The 19,209-nt window shown below is 53.1% G+C and overlaps 4 protein-coding genes across 7 annotated transcripts; 2 read left to right on the forward strand and 2 right to left on the reverse strand.

Annotated features, from left to right (window-relative positions):
- The first annotated feature begins 1,214 nt into the window (after positions 1–1,214).
- Positions 1,215–2,751, forward strand: XBP1 (X-box binding protein 1). 2 transcript variants are annotated; one of them, XM_083373349.1, is made up of 5 exons: positions 1,252–1,529; positions 1,615–1,711; positions 1,798–1,902; positions 1,984–2,201; positions 2,312–2,751. In XM_083373349.1, the coding sequence occupies exons 1-5, from the start codon at positions 1,369–1,371 to the stop codon at positions 2,499–2,501; spliced, it is 771 nt and encodes a 256-aa protein (XP_083229475.1). In that variant the 5' UTR covers positions 1,252–1,368; the 3' UTR covers positions 2,502–2,751. The 2 variants fall into 2 exon arrangements, with proteins under 2 accessions (XP_083229474.1, XP_083229475.1); XM_083373348.1 differs by having other exon boundaries at positions 1,215–1,529; positions 1,798–2,201.
- A 1,850-nt stretch (positions 2,752–4,601) lies between these two features.
- CCDC117 (coiled-coil domain containing 117) lies at positions 4,602–9,110 on the reverse strand. 2 transcript variants are annotated; one of them, XM_083373689.1, is made up of 4 exons: positions 7,922–9,110; positions 6,907–7,059; positions 6,673–6,819; positions 4,602–6,502 (listed from the first exon to the last, which is right to left on the reverse strand). In XM_083373689.1, the coding sequence occupies exons 1-4, from the start codon at positions 8,056–8,058 to the stop codon at positions 6,247–6,249; spliced, it is 693 nt and encodes a 230-aa protein (XP_083229815.1). In that variant the 5' UTR covers positions 8,059–9,110; the 3' UTR covers positions 4,602–6,246. The 2 variants fall into 2 exon arrangements, with proteins under 2 accessions (XP_083229815.1, XP_083229814.1); XM_083373688.1 differs by lacking the exon at positions 7,922–9,110 and adding an exon at positions 7,143–7,366.
- LOC310646888 (solute carrier family 2, facilitated glucose transporter member 11-like) lies at positions 7,515–15,383 on the forward strand. 2 transcript variants are annotated; one of them, XM_083373686.1, is made up of 12 exons: positions 7,515–7,593; positions 8,971–9,069; positions 10,305–10,465; positions 10,852–10,976; positions 11,151–11,280; positions 11,376–11,524; positions 11,887–12,074; positions 12,462–12,572; positions 12,662–12,763; positions 12,969–13,041; positions 13,658–13,785; positions 15,049–15,383. In XM_083373686.1, the coding sequence occupies exons 1-12, from the start codon at positions 7,537–7,539 to the stop codon at positions 15,247–15,249; spliced, it is 1,524 nt and encodes a 507-aa protein (XP_083229812.1). In that variant the 5' UTR covers positions 7,515–7,536; the 3' UTR covers positions 15,250–15,383. The 2 variants fall into 2 exon arrangements, with proteins under 2 accessions (XP_083229812.1, XP_083229813.1); XM_083373687.1 differs by lacking the exon at positions 13,658–13,785.
- A 2,322-nt stretch (positions 15,384–17,705) lies between these two features.
- On the reverse strand, positions 17,706–19,197 carry HSCB (HscB mitochondrial iron-sulfur cluster cochaperone). The gene is made up of 6 exons (XM_083373690.1): positions 18,963–19,197; positions 18,781–18,877; positions 18,588–18,677; positions 18,364–18,508; positions 18,200–18,247; positions 17,706–17,985 (listed from the first exon to the last, which is right to left on the reverse strand). Exons 1-6 carry the CDS (start codon positions 19,154–19,156, stop codon positions 17,894–17,896), a joined length of 666 nt encoding a protein of 221 aa, XP_083229816.1. The 5' UTR covers positions 19,157–19,197; the 3' UTR covers positions 17,706–17,893.
- Positions 19,198–19,209: the final 12 nt, after the last annotated feature.

A 19,209-nucleotide genomic window follows, 5' to 3' on the forward strand; every position in this document is an offset into this window, starting at 1 on the left:
GAAAATCGAGTCCTGCCGGCGGAGAAGCCGCTCAAGTTGCGCGACGGATTCGGCCCTGTCACCCTCTTGTTCTGCCCCCTTCCCTCGGGCGGCTCTGTATGCTCCCGCCCGGAGACCACTAAAAAGGGGCGGGCTGTAAATACGTGGAGGAAATATTAGATAGGCGGATAACCTACCAGGGAGCAACGGCTCTCTCTAGAGAAGCCTGATAGTGCCCGGGCGGCGGTGCCAGTGAAGGGAAGTGCCATTTGTTGTTAGCTGCGAAGTCGTCTCCGACCCATCGCGACCCTATGGACAATGTTCCTCCAGGCCTTCCTATGCCATTAGCGGTGTTCAACTGCTTCAAGCAACCAGCGTTGGCTGCAACGTATCTTCTGCTCTGGGACTGCAAGATTCCCTGGCCCATTTAGATTTTGCCAATTTTAAAATGGCGGGTCAAGTATAGCAAACTAGAGTTCATAAGTATTTTCGATAAAATAGTCTGAAAACGCTGGGTTAGAATTTAAATCGCTGCTTTTGAAGCGGGGACTACTCTCCAGGGATCCGCCGCCCATTTCAGACAAAGCCCAGCAGCTAAGGCCCCTGCCGATCCTCTCTCGCTCGCCCGTCGGAATCTTCTGCCGGCGCCCACCCACCGCAGCAAGGACTGACCGAGCGCCCCCGACTCGCGGACTGCGGGCTCACTGAGTCACGGCCCGCACCGGCAGACCTCCTGCTATGACGGAAGCCGTCCCTCGGGGCGGGGAGCCCGCCTGCACTGGCCACTTCCAAGTTAGGTGGCTACGCTCTTCACTGCGCCGCACTTTCCTTCACGCGGCTAATTTGGGGGTCTCCTCCTCGCTATGCATCGGGAGCTACAAAATGTCCCCGGTGCGTAACGAGCTGGAATCCCCCGGACTGAGCCCGGCCGCTTCGCTGGCTATAGGGAACCCCGCCCAATCAGGATGTGCGGAGGCCGCCTCTTCCTCGAAGGAACCGGTTCCGCGGGACCCGCCCGAGCCCAGCTCGACGCAACCGAGGGCGGAAGGCAACCCTCGCCCGCACCGACGAACCCAGCCCCCTCCCCCTTCCGCCGGCGTCCTTCTGCGGCTGCGCGGTTGCGGGCGGCCAGCGTGGCGCTCGGCAGAGGCTTGCGTCAGGCGCCCCTGACGCAATCGCGTCCCGCCCCCGTCGGCCAGAGCCCAATCGACAAGCGCCCCCATGGGGGCATCTCCCGGCGCCAGCCAATCGGGGGTAGCCACGACGTGAGTTATGCGCGGAAGCCGCGGAGGACCGCCAGCGCAGACGGCTCCGCGCACGGTCTGAGCCGGTCTTTCGGGGGGCCCGTCGGTCGTGGAGGAGGAGGAGGAGGCCGAGGCCGCCGGCGGGATGGCTCCGCTGCCGGGCCCCGTAGCAGCGCCGCGGCTCCTCCTGCTGCCGGCCGCATCGACGGCCCCGCCGACTGCTCCGGGGCCCCCCTCGCCTTCCCCGCCGCCCCGTAAGCGGCAGCGTCTGGCGCACCTCAGCCCGGAAGAGAAGGCCCTGCGCCGGTGAGGCCGCGATCGGGGTCCGGGCGCTGCGCGGCGCGACCGGGGACGCGGACGCCCCTCACCGCCCCTCTCGTCTCCCTTCCAGGAAGCTGAAGAACCGCGTGGCGGCGCAGAGTGCGCGCGACCGCAAGAAGGCGCGCATGGGCGAGCTGGAGCGGCAGGCCGTCGAGCTGGAGGCCGAGGTGAGGCGGGCGGCGCGGCGGGGCCCCGGGCGGGGAGGGAGGGCTGGTGGCCGGGAGGGCGCCCCCTCACCGCTTCTCTCTCGCAGAACCAGAAGCTGCTGGCCGAGAACCGGCGGCTGCGGGAGCGCGCGCAGAGCTTGGCCCGCGAGAACCACGATCTGCGCCTCCGTCTCGGACTTCCCGCCCTGAAGGTGAGGGTCGGCAGGCTGGCGGGGGGGGGGCGCGCCAGGGCGCCCGCCTCAGCCCTTCTCACTCTGGACCCTTCCCCGCAGGTGGAATCGCAAGAGGAGACATCGAGCATCGCCCCTGGGGGGGCAGAGACCGGGTCCTCTGAGTCTGCAGCACTTAGACTACGTGTTCCTCCGCAGCAGGGACAGGCCCAGCAGTCTTCTGCCTCCACGGTGGGGGAGAGGAGGAGGAGGAAGAGGAGGAAGGGGCAGTTGGTGGCCTCCCTCTGGGCACAGACAGCCTGGCTTCTTCAGATGCTGAGGTGGGTAAAAGTAGCCTCCTGTTTCATGTGCAGCTAGGTGCGAATGTCGGGGATTCTCTGAATCACCTCTCCTAACTGGCATAATTGTGTGTGTGTGTCTTCTCTTACAGTCTGATTTCCTCTTGGGCATTTTGGACGGTCTGGATCCAGACATGTTCCTGCACTGCAGCAGCTCCCAGGCAACTTTCTTTGAGAAGCTGCAGCAGGAAGTATGTGGAGAAGCAGCTGCTCCCTTACCAGCCTCCACCAGTCCCTCCTTGGGGCCTGCACCGCTCAAGCTGGATGCCATTAATGAACTGATCCGCTTTGATCATGAATACACCAAGCCATTCTTCCTGGAGATCATATCGGAAGCGGCCACCCAGACCAGTGCACTCATGGAGGAAGTGGTGGCTTCTCCTCCCCTGCAGGCCCCTGTCTCTGTGAAGGAGGAGCCTGCAGATACGCTTTTGCCTGACCTGGGTCTCTCCCACCTGCTCTCCTCAGACCAGAGGCCTCCCTCGCTGCTGGATGCAGCTAGTGACTCAGGCTACGAGGGGTCACCCTCCTCATTCAGTGACCTGTCCTCTCCTGTGGACACTGATTGCAGCTGGGAGGAGGCTTTTGCCAAGGAGCTCTTTCCTCAGCTGATCAGTGTGTGATACCTGCTTAGCTTCTGGACAGCCCTCAGATGGACAGGCGTTTTGGAAGAATGTTCTTCTTGAAAGTGTTCCATCAGATTCCTAAGTATTGCTTCTTTTTTTGTATGCACCTCTGCCTGGCACCTGCCTCATCAAAAGACTTCCACAGCCCTTCCAAGAAATGAAACTGCCAGTCAAGTTAGCTTTGTTGGGAAGAAAGAAGAGATCCTGCTTAGGGAGTAATTGCTAATCCCTCTCAGTAGCTTCTCCTCAACACGTAAATAAAGGCGGTGCAATGGGGTGAGATATTATGTAAATATACACATACTGCTTTTTTTGAAAATTATTTTCCTGCAGCATATTTAAACTTGCTGTAATTAAAATGCAGAGCAAGTGATATCCTTTTCCTACCTTTGTACTAAAGTGGGAGGGAGGTAACAGCGGAAGATTATTCAGAAAGAGTGAAATGGATTGGTCCCTTTTAAGGTTCTACACAAACTCTGCCATTCATATTAACTTGGCAAACTAGCTCAACTAGTCATAGGTAAATAGACATGCATTGATAGCCATCCGAATATAAACTGTTACTTGAAACGGCAACATAAATTGGTGGGTGTGCAAAATTTAGGGAGTTTAAAACCTTGGCCAGCCATCACACAAAAGTAACAGCTGTGAAAATGCTACAACACACAGTTTTCTTCTTCCTATCTTCCTACTACTAGTTCCTGAGTGATATATAGGGGTTGCCTCTAAATTCTTGCTGCCCAATTGTATACTTGAATGTCCTTACAGAGTGGGAAGTGGTTCAATTCTGCCCTGATGTAACAAAAGGCCTGGGTTGACACAGCAGCTACCTAACATTGCAGATGCAGGGAGGAAAGTTCTCATTTGAGCCAGGGAACCATAGGAAGCACCCAGCTAGTTTCCACAAGCTGAGCAGCAGAATGGTACAGTGCACAAGGGCTGTGTGGCATTTTATCTCTGCCGCGTAACAGAGTGAGTGCCTGTTACTTGTCCCAGCTTCTGCCAACCTAGCAGTTTGAAAGCACGTAAAATTGCAAGTAGAAAAATAGGAACCACTACGGTGGGCTCTTCGGCTTTGAAACGGAAATGAGCACCGGCCCCTAGAGTCGGAAACAACTAGCACGCATGTGCAGGGAAACCTTTACCTTAGGTGAGAAGGGTTAGCTGAAATCATTTTGGGATTTCCAGAGGCCTTCCTGTGTGTAACTACTCCTTGGCTATATAGGCTGTGTAAAATGATTCCCTCAGACATTCTGAAAGTGGCAAGTTTTGCCTTTCAAGGCCCCTTCCTCATGGTGTGCAGGCAGAATGATGTAATGATCTTAGTATTACTTGTTTGCGAGAGCTTGCCTCAATTGCCATGTGTAACAGCCAAAGACTTGCTGCCCATCATTATCCGACAGCAATTTAGCATACCAGTTCATTGCAAGGAGCCTTTTGCCACTAGTACTGTGCTATGAGCTAACAAACCAGTAAGCCAGAGCCTGAAGGCAACATACCTCTATCACCAATGGTTCAATATTGTGGATTGACCTTGAATGTTTTCTAGAATGGGACGTCTGGTACATTCCCTGATACAGAAGGCTAAACCCTGGCAGCTTACAGTGTGTCAACACAGATCCAGCAGAGGTCAAAGGGATTTTGCAGCCTCAAAAGTAATCTTAATAGCTTTCAACTATGTAAAGCACTGAGTTGAATTGATTACAGCAAGGTAAAAGTAGTGATAAATGTTAGTACTTGCTAGCAATGTACAGCCTTTTACAATTTTTTTAAAAGTTTATTGATGTACAAATTATGACTTGGCCCAATGGCAGACAGACCACAATGCAGTGTTGCTGGTTTCTATATCAACTATCAACAAAAACACTCCCAGAATTCCCACCTTTAAGCAATTCTTGTTCAAATGGGTGCCCATCTAACCCTCAAAAAAATTCACTTTTGTATATACTTGAAAAGCAGTTGTTGTTTTTTAAAAAATTGCTCTGTGAGTGAGAGTGGGTAATTTCAAGGCCAATCCAACAACTGGGGAATGTTACTTTATGTACAGCTGAAGGAACAGATGTCCTTTTTTTCCTTTCTTAGAGCAGAGCAAAATCTAACCAACATTAACCTGAAACGGCTCTGATAAAAAAGGCAATCAGATTCCTTGGATTTTGCAGGATATAGGCAAAGCCAATTTCCGTCCTATGCTTGCTTGGCACCCAGCATGTGCTGCTTTCTGATCTCAGCACATAGAAGGGCTGTCCGGCTCCTTCCCTAACTTAGATTACAAGCTTTTGGAGAGACTTGGGCTTGCTACTCAACAAACAGAAGAGAGGCACGAAGGCTTTTGCTAAATGAAAAGGTTACTTAAAAGCAGAGGCAACTTCACAAAGTAGCAATATAAAGAACTGAGTTGTAAACATCAGAATAGATTTGCTGAGATCTGCCCAATGTCAAGTTAAAAAAAAGATTAGCTACGGAGGCCAACACATTTTGGGACCAAGAAAAATCTGCAGAAAATTGAAAACAGGACCCAAGATGCACAAGCTACTTTCAATTGTCTTCCTTCACAGGGGAAAAAAATCAACCAAGGTTGCCTTTCCTGGTTTTCTCCCAGGCAGTGTGTAAAGCTTGAGCTTTTCCTAGAAAAACTATTTCCTATACATAAAAATTCCTGCAATAATTTTCATTTACGGTGGCGCTGCAAGAAGTTCAGAGCACTAGCTGCCAATTGGCTCCTTGAACACACAAGAAGCTAAAAAGTGCATAATCTGACAGCTTAGGCAGTCTGATGTTTAACTGGCACATATCTACCAACAGGTGTGCTCAGTTAGGTTGCCACAACCATGATCTACTTCCCTCAGTGAGATCCTCGAGAGAGGAACCACAGGGCACAGAGGACTTTTGCCAATGTGAACCATTCCTGGATCAACAGTTCACATGTTCTGTTCATACAACAGTCTGCAAGTCAATGCCACCGACTAATCTGGAGTTGGTGAAGGAGGATCTGTAATTCCCATGCCTGAATAGACATTTCTTGCCAATAGCTAGAACAGGGGAACTTGCCTTACTTGGCTCGAACTTTGAAAGGCTGCAGCAGAAATGAATGCTGTATTTGTCACAATCAATCATATTTCTTACTCAAAAAGACCCAAACTCTAACTGGTGCTCCAAGAAAACAAGGCTTGCGGCTTAGTGAGCATAAAGGACGGGACATAAGGTTTGGCATCTCACTTTGTAAAAAGATGACAAGGTGCACACAAAGAACCAGCCAGCTTATTTTCAGGAACCCCAAGCGCCTTCCTCACATCCTAGATTTATAACTAAGCCCCTGATTCCTATAGAATGGCACCTTTCAATCTCTGCAGTTTGTCTGCTTGCCCAGAAAGTAAAGGTAAAGCAGTTTGCTTCTTTCCCTTCTACAACTCCATCTCTTCTTCCGCAGGCCCACCAGATCCAACTGCCCCAAAGTGGGCCAAGGGCATTTCTGCTGGCTGAGACTCTGTCAGGAATTTGTCTGTTTGTGAGGGAAAGGCAGCTTCCAGGGCTGCTAGCTTTCCAAGGCGTCTTTCTGTGACCGATGGCTTGTAGCTCTTAATATACGCCAAACCTTCTTTTTCAGGGAGGAATTCAGGGAGAGGCTTCCAAAGCACCAGCTCCATTGATGGACGGCTCCTGAGGGAGAGAAAGCACCAGGGTCAAAATCAGTCTGAAGCGCAGCCCTTGCCCACGTTGCTCCGGGTCTCTCCTCTGGGGCAGGCGTGCTGCCACACCCAAGGGGGAGGCTGGATAAGATGGCCGGAATTCAATCCCCCCCTTCCCTGTTGGAGCCACTCTAGACGTACATGGACTCAATTATTTTCTTGGTCAAGATTCCTTCGTAGTCCTGTTTCAGTCCGGTTTGCAGCGTATGGGAAAGGACCAGGGTGGGCAGGTGGCCCTCGGGCCGGCCTGCAAGTCCCTCCTCTTCCTCCTCCTCCTCCTCGGTGATCCTGGCGGGGAAAGGAGGAAGCCCCGTGAGAGGGGCGCGGGTGGAGGGCGGCCTCTACGGCGGGCGGGCGGGCGGGCAGGCGGCTCACCTGTCCTCGATCTCCTGCAGCCTCCGGCGGGCAGCCTCGCACTGCTGCTCCGGCCCGACCTGTTCCATTTCCTCGCAGGGCGCTTCCGGCGGGCCGGGGGTCGCCTCCGCGCAGCACAGCCACCCCGCCGCCGCCTTCTTGCCCGGGGGGCACCTGGGGAGGAAACAGCGAACAGGCTGGCACCCGGCGCCGCGGCGGACACTCGGCCTGCCTGCCTCGGGCCCGGCCCCGCTCACCCCTCCGGCTCTTCCTCCATTCGGTGCTTCCTCCAGGCGCGCGGCGGGTCTCCGGCCGGGCTGACCGACGAGGCCCGCGCGCCGAGGGGAGGCCTGGCCGGCCCCGGGGCGGCGAGGCGGCGGGCGCGGGGCCGCGGGGCCAGCGGCTGCGGAGGAAAGGCGCTGGGCAGCGGCCCGGAGGCCATGGCGGCGCCGGCCGCTCGGCTCGCGGTTTGCGTGGGGCGCCGCCGCTGGGCGGGTCGGGCGCGCCGCGGACGCCGGCAGGTGACGGACGCGCGCGCGAGGCTTGCCGGGAATCGTAGGCGCTGCGCGGGCCGGGGGGCGGGGCCGGGGGCGGGGCCGGCATAAAGCCAGCTGCTCTCCGGGCCGGCCGCGTGCAGCCCGGGCGGCGAGCATGGAGCGGCGGCCGCTGGTGCGCGTGGCCGGAGCCCGCCGGAGTCCAGGGCGCCAGGTGAGAGGCCGGCGCGTCTGCCTGGGAGCCCCGCGCTGCTCTTCGGCGGGCCCGGCGCGGCGCTTAGTTGCTTTCCGACCGGCCCGAGGAGTTCCGTTGCTGGGAGTTGCCGGGAGCTTCCAGCCCCGTTTTCTGGCACCGGAGCCGTCCTGCGGCCGCAGCACTGGCGTTTCGGGCGACCGGCAGCCAAGACCTAACCGAGGCTGGGGGCTTTTTGGAGAGCGGTGGGGTGGAATCGGTCAAAGGTGCCAGCTCTGCCCCTTTATTTATCTGATTTTTACCTCGCCTTTTGACTTTGTAAGTAACTCAAGGCAGTGAACATACATACCTAATACTCCTTGCTCCTCTTTTCCCCGCCACAACAATCCCGTGAGGTGGGCTGGGGCTGAGAGAGAGGGACTGTCCCAACATCACCCAGCCTAAGTGCTGAGCTTCTCTTCGAGACCTAGGTAGATGCCATCCCATTTGGCACCAGCCATGTGCTTTGCGAAGAAATGCTTCCCTTTTTCTGGGATCTCTCCAATCTGGGGAAAGAGAAAAGTCAGTCTATGGCATCTTTCCGTCCTAGGCATATTTCTTCTCTTCTTCCTCCCTCTGCTGTTTGTTTCTCTGACTTGCTGTCTTGTAAGGGAAATGCCCCCTGGGCCTTTCTTATAAGGATCTGTTACAACTTCGGATGATGTTTCTCTCTCTGTGTGTGTGTTTCTTGGGAGCAGCTGATGCTTTGGGATTTTCTAAGGGGGAATACCCCTAACTGCCACCTTTTCAGCTGGGCTTTTATCCTTTGAAAAATATTCTAGCTGGTTGGTAAAAGGGAGGTTGCCTCCACCTCCTGCTCTGCTCCCCCAGTAGCCAAAGGAGGTTCCCACGCATGTGAAAAGGCAAGAGTTGTGGATGTCCAATTTTTAATCTAGACTGATCCAGGAGGAGAGCTGCCATGGGAAGGAGTGTGAAGATTGCTGCTGAGTAGGGAAAGAACGACTACAAAGAGCATGAGAAGAAATAACAGCATAATCTTCTTCCACTTTTGTTTATTTGTTATGTTTTGACTTCATTTGTTATTTTGCAGTTAAAAATGTATAAAAAAGTTACTTATTAGCTTTCTATTTCCTAATTCAGACCAGAGGCTGTTACTAATGGTCCACCCACAGGCTGTGATTTCCTTCTCAGGATGCATCTTCCTAGGCTGGAGAAAACAATGGCTCAGATTTTTAAAATGCCCCCACTCCACCCCCCAGCTCCCAATGGGCCTGGTAATCTCATGGACTGCCAAACTAAACATCTTTTGTTTGAAGCAGATTGGGGCGCTCTCAGTTGCCAGGTTCTGGACGTCCAGCCCTTCTTGACCATGGCATTTGGGACTTCCTCTTTCTGTAGCTCCCAACCTGGACCCTTCTTGGCACCGTGTGTGCAGCTGGCATCGGAGGGACCTTTCAGTATGGATACAACGTTTCTGTCATCAGTGCCCCCACTCAGGTAAGACCTCCAAGGGCTGTTTGTGACTGCTCTGCTGTAGATTCTTCTGTTCACACTTCCAATTCAGAGGAAGCAGGGTGGAAGGATGTATGAACCAGCACAGACTTCCAATAGTCCATGATTTATTTGAAAAAGGCTCCACGTCCAGCTGGGCTGAAAATGCCCAAGGTCCTGAGCAACATTGCTTGCTGATATATATTGTCCCAGAAGGCCTGGGCGCAAATACCTGCCACATTGTCAGGAATACTGTGTGGGCATCACTGGTGGGGCAATTACACCCCCAGCTGCTGTGGTCTCCCATCCTGGTTCATCTAGCCATTTTGGGGGAGAAATGCAATCTGTGGGATACCATCCTTTCCTGGAGTAACACCTACTCCCCCAGCCCCAGCACTATTTGAGAAGCCTCCTGGAGTCAAGATCAGAGCAGGCTGGTAGTTCTTCCACGTGTGCTGGCAACAAAGCCAAACGGGTCTGGCGTCGAGGCAGCTGACTCTTCCTGCCTCAGCTGATTCCCTCACTGTGCAAGATTGATTTAATGCAGTGTTTTATGCTTCCTAAGACGATTTAAAACAAAAATAACCGTGGAGGAACAACAGCATGTGCTAAACACGTATGCATAGGTCACACTGAGATGGAGACTGAGAGGCTGAGATTCAGTTCAGATCAACCAGAATACAGCTGGAAGGGACCTTGCTCAAGCAGGAGACCCCGTATCATTTCAGATAGGTGGCTAATAAACATAATTCACAAAACAGCATTGAAATCCGGAGGCTGCTTTAGGGCTCTTTCTGTGAGACGCTTCTAGGAAGCCCTGGAGGAGGTGGAAGGAGTCCGTGGCCATTCTCTACCCACTGGGCGCATGGCATGCTAGATTGGCAGCCGACTGTTCCCTGAATGTGTGCTTGCAGCCATCTCTAGCCCAGTGTTTCTCGGCCATGATAGAATGTGGGGACTCCAACTCCCAGAATTCCCCAGCCAGCATGTGGGGCACGTCGAGAAGGTTAGCTCTCCAAAATGGGGAAGGAAATGAAGAGGCGGATTCCTAGCAGCTAATTTAGCGTCTTTCTGACGAGAGTTGTGCTGATCTGCTTCTGATTGAGGGGATGTGTGTCCCAGGCAGCCTCTGCCCAAGACTCTTACCTACGGAGGTTGAAATGCTTGCCCCATACTGGCCATGGGGAGTAGGCAGCACCACCATTACCATCCCCCACAGTACTCTCCCTTTGGGTTTTCAGCACATCCACAAGTTCCTCAATGACACCTGGCAGAGCCGTTACCAGACCAAGCTGAGTTCCAGCATGCTGACTCTTCTCTGGTCCACCATTGCTTCCATTTTTTCCCTAGGTGGGTTCTTTGGGGCTCACCTTGGGAGCATCATGGCTGGTTGGCTGGGCAGGTGAGCATAGTCATTCCTAGAGGCATGCTTCCTTTGCTCTTCCTCCTCTCCTAAGAGTTGAAGGACATGGACAGGCCCTGTCTGTCCTTTGTCTTTGTCAGCCAGCAAGCGCCTGGCCTGACTTGACAGTCCCTGGGAACTGCCCTGTCATGGGAGGGAAGAGGCATTGCAGGGATGGCCTGCCTACTGCGGCTGGAGGGCAGCCTGAGCAAACAGTAGCCATGCACCAGCCCCTGCAGGGAGGAAAGGTTTCCTGTTTGGAAACCCCGAGTCGCCACCCGCTTCTCCTGCTGTCCGACCTTCTCATGCGCCAAGACCTGCTCCGGGGTCTCCTCGGTTCCCTTCTTCAGCAGCTCAGCTTTTCTGACTCCCTTCTCCTTTGGCAGGAAAGGGGCTCTGCTGATGAATAACCTCCTTGCCTTCTTTGCTGCTACCCTGATGGGTGCCAGCTTCCCAACGGGGCTCTTTGAATTGCTGATCATTGGGAGGTTTCTGATTGGAATGAATACAGGTAAAGCATTGGATTTTGTCTCTAGAAAACTGCAACCAAGATCCATCCATGGTTAACGAATCAGGTGCTTCCTGCAAGAGACCGACCTGCACCAGGTGTGCAGTTCATGGAGGACAGGTCCTTTCGGAAATGTATGGGAGAAAACCTGCTCCCGAGACCCTCTTCTGTTTTCAGGCATTGGACTCTGCGTGCAGCCTCTCTATATAGGTGAAACTGCCCCCAGACACCTTCGTGGGGCTGTGGCAATGGGCAGTTCCATCTTCCTGACAGGAGGCATTTTGACCGGGCAAGTAATGGGTCTAAGGTGAGTGTTGAATTCTGGCTCACTGGGGCCCCAGCGTAGGGGGCAGCTGGCTGCCTAGGGGGCCTGAAGAGCTGCCTTGGTGCTGCTTCCCACAGGGAGCTGCTGGGGGGAGAGGAATGCTGGCCCGCCCTGCTCTCAAGCTGCTGCCTGCCTGCCATCATCCAACTCCTGAGCCTTCCCTGGTTTCCAGAGAGTCCCCGTTTCACATTACTGGACCGTGGGGATGAGGCCCAATGCATCAAAGGTAGGGTGGGCTGTGGCCTTTGGCAGCCATGCTTCCTGAACCTCCCAGGGGGAACTGTGTGTATCCTTTCAGGCCAGGGAGCGGCTCCAAGCCAGCAGATCCTTCTGCCCACTGGGGGTTTTAGCCGGAAAGAAATGCTCTCAGATCTCGCTGTTGTCTGCAGGACAAAGTAGGGGTGGGAGAGCTCTGGGCAAATCCATCCACATCCACCTCAGTAGAGCCACAGCCAGGAAAGCAGAGCGGCAGCCACTAAGGGTGAACCCGGTCAGAGGTGTTCCAGTCGCTTCGCCTCCTGCTGGACCTGCCAAGTGGCCTCAGGTGGGCCTGAACCCCCTGGAGGCTGAACCCCATTTTCCTCCCAGCACTGAAGCGCTTCCATGGCCCTCTGCACTACCAGAAGGAGCTGGACGACATCCAGAGAGAGAACTTTGTCCTCAGAGGAGAGAAGGCAAAGAACCCCTGGGAGCTCTTTGCTGACCGTAGCATCCGCTGGCAGCTGATTACAGTCATCTGTCTGACCATGGGCCAGCAGCTCAGTGGGATCAACGCAGTGAGTGCCAAGACACCCCTTGGCAGGACTCTCCGCCCACCTCCTGCCGCAGGCAGATTCCCCGATAGCTTGGAACCAAGAGCAGGATGGGAACTGCCCATGCCCCGGCTGGGTGCTCGGCTCTTCTTGCAGCTGCAGCCCTCCAAGCGCCTCTGGCCAAGATAACCGAGGGCCCATAGCAGGTGTGGGGGCTGGGTCTCTTCCTGAGCACTGGCAGCAAGATTCAGAGGCAGAGCCGAGGCTGCGCAGATTAGTCACGTGTTTTTTTTGCGAGCTGCAATCCGAAGCTGTTTCATGGACTCAGGACACAGTTGTTGGCAAGCAAAATGGATATCCTCTTGCAGTGTCTTCCCTTCCTCATTGAGCTTTTTTCCCCCTTTCTCTCAGATTTACTTTTATGCCAATTACGTCTTTGCAGAGACAGGGATTCCCCCTGAGAAGATCCCCTATGTAACTTTAGGTACAGGGATGTGTGAATGCCTCACTGCCCTCACCTGTGTAAGTAGTAGAATTCAGGCTTTCTGTGTGACTACAAAGTTTTTTTTCTCCCTGAGCAAGCAAGTGGCTTTACTCTTCTCCTGCTGCAGGGCTTGCTAGTTGAATCCTTGGGGAGGAGACCTTTGATCCTGGGAGGCTACTGCCTTATGATGCTTTGGTGCTCCATCCTGACTATCTCCCTGAACTTCGAGGTAATTGGGAAACCTGCCCATTCCCAGCTAAGAGGGTGAGCATGCCCATTGCTCATTGCACCCACCTGCCGGAGCTTTTGCCACAGTGGCTGTAAATGCTGAGCGTTACCTGCTACCTGCATAGCACAACCCTAGCAACACCATCCACTGACTCTTTCCACTACTTGGGAAATACGTAACCTGCCATCTTATGCTTTCTCCTTAGGTGCACGTATGGGCACCGTACCTGAGCATGGCTTGCGTATTTGCCTTCATCTTGAGCTTTGGCCTTGGACCAGGTATCCCTCTTTTACGATTGCAGTGAAATTCATACATGCCAGCCTGCAGGGCCTGGCAGTGAACTGTAGAGGCTGAGGAGACCTACCTTAAGGAAGATACATTTGCAAGGGGATTGGTGGTGGTGGTGGTGGGGAAGTATTTGGTGTGGTGGTGGGGAAGTATTTGGTGTTTTTTCAGCCTGGAAAACTCTCTTATGTAGTCTTGGAATCACCAAGACTGGAGGTACTGCATGCATCCATCTATGCGAGTCTATGACTGTAATAAAGATTTGCTTCGCATGCTTGCCTAAGGAGTTGAGAGGTGGGTAGGGAATGACCTCCCAAGGCGTTTGATGGCCAGATGGATTTACACAAGGTGTCTTTAGACACCTCAATTCAAAACTTGGTTTCTGACTAAAGTTCTTTGCTCTGCTCTGGAGTAAAAAAGACCTTCATCCACCTATCTGCATCTTTCTGCATGGACTTGAAGACAGCTTCCCCCAAAAGACAAACTCATAATCTGTTCCACCACACCTGCCAGAAGGTTGAACTGGCCTATGTCCTCTGCAATGTGCCTCTTGCATACATACTTTGCCTCGCCCACTCCTTCTGTGTTAACAAGGGCCCCTTCCTTCAGGTGGCCTGACAAACATTTTGACGACTGAATTGTTCATGCAGTCCTCCCGCCCTGCTGCTTACACCATTGCAGGATCAGTGAGCTGGCTGAGCTTCTTCACCATTGGCATGCTCTTCCCCTTTGTTGTGGTAGGTTGGTTGTTTCATGGGACCCTGCTTCCAGCCTTGTCCTTTGGGCTACTTTGATCACTTGTGATTGACTTCATCCCCAGCTGAAGCTTCTCAGGGGTGAGGAGTCGCCATGATCAAAACACTCCCTCTGCATACCTTCAAGGGAAACGACTCCAGGGTGCAAAAGGAAGAGTGTGACACAATACCCCATTGGTGTAAGGACCCGTCTTGGGCAGGTTAGACTAGAAGGCCTCCAAGGTCACTTCCTGCTCCATGATTCTATACTTTGTGGAGATGATTTTAGATTTTTGATCATCAAGAGCTGGACTGTTTAAATATTATTCAGCCTATGATCATTCACTTTGCAAAGTCAGGCATGAAGTGAATTGTAGCTTGACACTTGGGAAAAAGGATCCGCTTTGGCCCTCATCTCTTTCAAGGGAGGTATTGGACCTGCCACAATTGGACCTAAATAGAAACGATCCTTGGCTCCACTTGTTGGGAAAGATATAGGTTATAAGAGATCAAGTGTAAAGTCAGAACTGAAAATTTTGTGACAAAATCACCAAGTTCTACTTTTCCCTCCTTTAACTGTCTCTCATTGCCTACCTCAGGGCAACCAATGTGGTTCAGGAAAGATCTTTTCCTAAGTCCAAGTGTAGTTTACATAGTTTGGTATGCGGCCCCCTCCTTACAGCTGGGTAACCTTCAAACAGCTTCTCAAGAAGATACACTACTTAACTTTAGTTTCCCCAAGCATTCCCCATTCCCACAGTTCATAGCAGTCTGTCACTGTATAGCAGCAAAGCACAAGCAAGCATAACAAGGTGGCAGCTGACAGGAGGCCTGAAAAGGGCTTTGGTGGAAATTGTGCCATCTGTGGGCAACTCTTTGACCAAAAAGGTTTTGGTTTTGGGGGAGCCAAGTGTTTACCAGCCTCCCTTCTACTCTAACAATGTTAGAAGCCGCTCTTAATTTCAGTATAGAAGTTTGACAAGCATGTTAATGAAAACGTATTTGTGAACTACTACTGCTAAGTCTAAAAATGGGAATGCATGTGCCATGCATGTGTCTTCAATGACACTCCCCCCACCCCCATTGGGATGCCTCTATACAGCTTGAAACAATACCTTGGACCAGGACATGAGGCTTGGCTGGCTGTAGCCAAGTTAACTGTTAGCTACAGTTAACATTAGTCCAACTTGCCCAGAGGGTATGGGTAAAACACAGTCATTGCAGCTTTTTGTGGTCATTCACATTTCATTTTTTGCTTTTTTCCAGAAAGGACTAAAGCAGTACTGCTTCATTGTGTTTTTGCTAGAATGCAGCACAGTGGCCATTTTCATTTTCTGCATTATTCCTGAGACCAAGAACAAAACCTTTCTAGAAATTAAGAGAGAATTTCACAAGCGCAACTTCAGGAGAGCCAAAGAGCCGTACGAAGAATCATGCGAGAGACAGCAGCTGTGCCCAGAGGTCTAAGAGCTGTTCTGGAGTTGGGCAATCAAGACGCCTCCCCGAGAGGAGCTCAGGTGGCTGGACCAAGAGGAGCTGCACCTTTCTGAGCCCACCAGCTACCCAGGAAGACCGGAAGGCAGGGGAGTCTGTGCATTGAGCATATACAGGGAGTGCAGAATTATTAGGCAAGTTGTATTTTTGAGGATTAATTTTATTATTGAACAACAACCATGTTCTCAATGAACCCAAAAAACTCATTAATATCAAAGCTGAATATTTTTGGAAGTAGTTTTTAGTTTGTTTTTAGTTATAGCTATTTTAGGGGGATATCTGTGTGTGCAGGTGACTATTACTGTGCATAATTATTAGGCAACTTAACAAAAAACAAATATATACCCATTTCAATTATTTATTTTTACCAGTGAAACCAATATAACATCTCAACATTCACAAATATACATTTCTGACATTCAAAAACATAACAAAAACAAATCAGTGACCAATATAGCCACCTTTCTTTGCAAGGACACTCAAAAGCCTGCCATCCATGGATTCTGTCAGTGTTTTGATCTGTTCACCATCAACATTGCGTGCAGCAGCAACCACAGCCTCCCAGACACTGTTCAGAGAGGTGTACTGTTTTCCCTCCTTGTAAATCTCACATTTGATGATGGACCACAGGTTCTCAATGGGGTTCAGATCAGGTGAACAAGGAGGCCATGTCATTAGATTTCCTTCTTTTATACCCTTTCTTGCCAGCCACGCTGTGGAGTACTTGGACGCGTGTGATGGAGCATTGTCCTGCATGAAAATCATGTTTTTCTTGAAGGATGCAGACTTCTTCCTGTACCACTGCTTGAAGAAGGTGTCTTCCAGAAACTGGCAGTAGGACTGGGAGTTGAGCTTGACTCCATCCTCAACCCGAAAAGGCCCCACAAGCTCATCTTTGATGATACCAGCCCAAACCAGTACTCCACCTCCACCTTGCTGGCGTCTGAGTCGGACTGGAGCTCTCTGCCCTTTACCAATCCAGCCACGGGCCCATCCATCTGGCCCATCAAGACTCACTCTCATTTCATCAGTCCATAAAACCTTAGAAAAATCAGTCTTGAGATATTTCTTGGCCCAGTCTTGACGTTTCAGCTTGTGTGTCTTGTTCAGTGGTGGTCGTCTTTCAGCCTTTCTTACCTTGGCCATGTCTCTGAGTATTGCACACCTTGTGCTTTTGGGCACTCCAGTGATGTTGCAGCTCTGAAATATGGCCAAACTGGTGGCAAGTGGCATCTTGGCAGCTGCACGCTTGACTTTTCTCAGTTCATGGGCAGTTATTTTGCGCCTTGGTTTCTCCACACGCTTCTTGCGACCCTGTTGACTATTTTGAATGAAACGCTTGATTGTTCGATGATCACGCTTCAGAAGCTTTGCAATTTTAAGAGTGCTGCATCCCTCTGCAAGATATCTCACTATTTTTGACTTTTCTGAGCCTGTCAAGTCCTTCTTTTGACCCATTTTGCCAAAGGAAAGGAAGTTGCCTAATAATTATGCACACCTGATACAGGGTGTTGATGTCATTAGACCACACCCCTTCTCATTACAGAGATGCACATCACCTAATATGCTTAATTGGTAGTAGGCTTTCGAGCCTATACAGCTTGGAGTAAGACAACATGCATAAAGAGGATGATATGGTCAAAATACTCATTTGCCTAATAATTCTGCACTCCCTGTATACCCGCCTTCTAGAGAGCAGGGCCTGCTCAATAAAGGGCTGCTTTTCACCTGGCTCCTGTCTTTACATTTAGAACATAGCTGAGCCGTGCTAGTCAAGGGGACGAGTGCAGGAAGAGCCGCTGAGAGTAAAGTTGGCCGGGCCAAGATGGCAGTTGGCCTCCAAAACACAATTCACCAATCAGGCTTGTTGCATGCAGTAGAGGCTTGCTAGAAACAGGGACAGTTGGCGAGAAAATCGAGGGAGAGTTCTTGACATATATGGGTAATAGGACACCATACATATTACTCATAATATGGGAAACTCTTTTGGGTAGTTCTCTGGGCAGAATAAAAGCTCACAGCATTTTAATTAGAAAATCATGAAGGAAATGGAGGCTTATAAGTATGTACAGCATGGAAAAATTAACAGAGTTGCGAGAACCCTAGTGTCAGTCTTCAGCCCTGGTGTAGCTTCAGGGCTTGGTTGCTCAAATGGTACATGTGACCACTTGAGACACTTTCCTGAACAGCTTTGGGCAGGAGACCCCCAAGCCCTTTTAGTCCTGGTGACCTGTGAACCCATCCCAGCGTGCCCTAGACTCCCGGCTGCAGGGGAGAAGGGTGAGGCAAACAGCCCCTGCTTCCCTGCTCTAATGCCCACTATCCTGCAGGGCAGTAAAAAGTCTCTCCGTGCACGGTCGGCCAACTTCTGCCAAAAGACGCAAGAAGTAGGCACCATCTTGGCCAAGCACCTTTCATACACGCAAACCGAAATGGATGCCCAGAGCGCCTTTATTTTGATTTGTGGGCTCCCTCAAAGGCAGCTTCTCTTTCTGGCCCACAAGCAGAGACAGGACAAGGTTGCTACCTGCCCTCTTCCCTCAGTCCCTCCGTGACTCCTTGTCAAGGAAGGGACAAGCCAAAGTGCATCATGGGTTGCCCAAAACAGGATGAGGGATCAAGAAGGAGCTTTCTTTTCCTTCACCTTCTCCTCAAGGTTCGCAAAGTACTTCATTTTGCTCAAGAGCCTTTTGGCCTTGGGAAGGTCATCTGCAATTAGAAGACCAGAACAAGCCTTAACAAGGTAACAGGACTGCCGAAACCGCCAGGGAAACCTACACTGGGAAGTTAGGGGGAAACTCTGGGAAGGAAGCCAGGGAAAATGGCTGTGAAGGAGCCTGCGTGGCTGTATGGATGGATGAGAGCGGGTGAGCTGACTGTCCTGCTCGTAGTCCCACCACCCACCGCCCACCCGGCCTCCTACCTTGCTCGAAGGCCCTGCTCACCTCCTGCAACAGAGCCTCTTGCTTTGCTGGAAGAGAGAAGAGGAAGAGGAGGAAACCACGCAGCCTTCCTTCGGCCGCCTCGCAGGGAAGCTCAGAGGGGCCTCCGCTCCCGACCCCAGAGGCCCCAGAAGCTCTCACCGACCTGCCAGAAGGCGCTCCAGCGCAGCCAGGCTCGCTTCCGAGTGCGCGGCCGCCAACTGCTCATTCAGCTCCAAGACCTCTGCGAGGAAGCCGGGCTCGGCCTCCGCATCGCTGCCCGCCGCCAACTCGACTCCGTGCAGCTCCAGCTGGGAAGCAGCAGAGGGCGCGGCTCAGGGTGAACCCCGCCGCCGCCGCCCAGCCCGCCGCCCCTTCCCGCCGTCTTACCAGGTAGAGGCCGCGGCTGAGCGGGCTGCGGAGGGTGCGATAAGCCAGGTTGATCAGAGCGGCGTGCTGCTCCGAGAAGCCGCGCTCGGCCTGCAAGGCACGGAGGGGATCACAGCGCCCGCCCCGTGGCGGGGTCAAGGGCCCCGGGGACTTCCAGCCCAGCTCCAGCGGGGCTCCTCCTATCGGCTCCTACCTGCGGTCGGCGGCTGAAGCGGTCCGGGTGCAGCGAGCGCTGCAGGGCCAGAAAGCGCTGCCGGAGCCCGGCCAGGTCCACGGCGAAGCCGCGCGGGCTGCGGGGAGGAGGGAGCGTCAATCGGCGCCGCGCCCCCGACCCCCCCCCCCCGGCGACCCCCCCCCGCCCCGGGCGCGCCTCACCAGCCCAGCACCCGGAAGAGGTCCGCGCGGGCCTCCGGGGGCTGCAAGGCGTGGCACGAGGGGCAGAAGCCGGCGCCCCCCGCCGCCGCCGCCCCCCCCAGCGGAGCCCCGCAGCTCCAGCAGGAGCAGCAGCGCCCGGGCGCCTGGGACCCGGCCCGCCGCGGGGCCCCCGCGCGCAAGGCCCGCCGCCACATCCAGTCCGGCAGGCAGCAGCAGGCAGGCAGGCAGGCGCCCCGCCCCGCGCAGG

Source organism: Vipera ursinii, assembly GCF_947247035.1.
Source record: "Vipera ursinii genome assembly, chromosome: 14".
NCBI lineage: Eukaryota > Metazoa > Chordata > Lepidosauria > Squamata > Viperidae > Vipera > Vipera ursinii.

What these genes read in the sequence shown, in the direction of transcription:
- XBP1 (XM_083373348.1), top strand. Translation starts at nt 1,369, where the DNA reads ATGGCTCCGCTGCCGGGCCCCGTAGCAGCGCCGCGGCTCCTCCTGCTG. An exon ending in CCGTCGAGCTGGAGGCCGAG is followed by an intron (nt 1,712 to 1,797) that starts GTGAGGCGGGCG and finishes TCTCTCTCGCAG; the next exon opens with AACCAGAAGCTGCTGGCCGA. An exon ending in TGGCTTCTTCAGATGCTGAG is followed by an intron (nt 2,202 to 2,311) that starts GTGGGTAAAAGT and finishes CTTCTCTTACAG; the next exon opens with TCTGATTTCCTCTTGGGCAT.
- LOC310646888 (XM_083373686.1), top strand. Translation starts at nt 7,537, where the DNA reads ATGGAGCGGCGGCCGCTGGTGCGCGTGGCCGGAGCCCGCCGGAGTCCA. An exon ending in TCTGATTGGAATGAATACAG is followed by an intron (nt 10,977 to 11,150) that starts GTAAAGCATTGG and finishes TTCTGTTTTCAG; the next exon opens with GCATTGGACTCTGCGTGCAG. An exon ending in AGCTCAGTGGGATCAACGCA is followed by an intron (nt 12,075 to 12,461) that starts GTGAGTGCCAAG and finishes CCTTTCTCTCAG; the next exon opens with ATTTACTTTTATGCCAATTA.
- CCDC117 (XM_083373688.1), bottom strand. Translation starts at nt 7,327, where the DNA reads ATGGCCTCCGGGCCGCTGCCCAGCGCCTTTCCTCCGCAGCCGCTGGCC. An exon ending in ATGGAGGAAGAGCCGGAGGG is followed by an intron (nt 7,060 to 7,142) that starts GTGAGCGGGGCC and finishes TTTCCTCCCCAG; the next exon opens with GTGCCCCCCGGGCAAGAAGG. An exon ending in CTGCAGGAGATCGAGGACAG is followed by an intron (nt 6,820 to 6,906) that starts GTGAGCCGCCTG and finishes TTTCCCCGCCAG; the next exon opens with GATCACCGAGGAGGAGGAGG.
- HSCB (XM_083373690.1), bottom strand. Translation starts at nt 19,156, where the DNA reads ATGTGGCGGCGGGCCTTGCGCGCGGGGGCCCCGCGGCGGGCCGGGTCC. An exon ending in TCAGCCGCGGCCTCTACCTG is followed by an intron (nt 18,509 to 18,587) that starts GTAAGACGGCGG and finishes GCTGCTTCCCAG; the next exon opens with CTGGAGCTGCACGGAGTCGA. An exon ending in GAGCAGGGCCTTCGAGCAAG is followed by an intron (nt 17,986 to 18,199) that starts GTAGGAGGCCGG and finishes TTCTAATTGCAG; the next exon opens with ATGACCTTCCCAAGGCCAAA.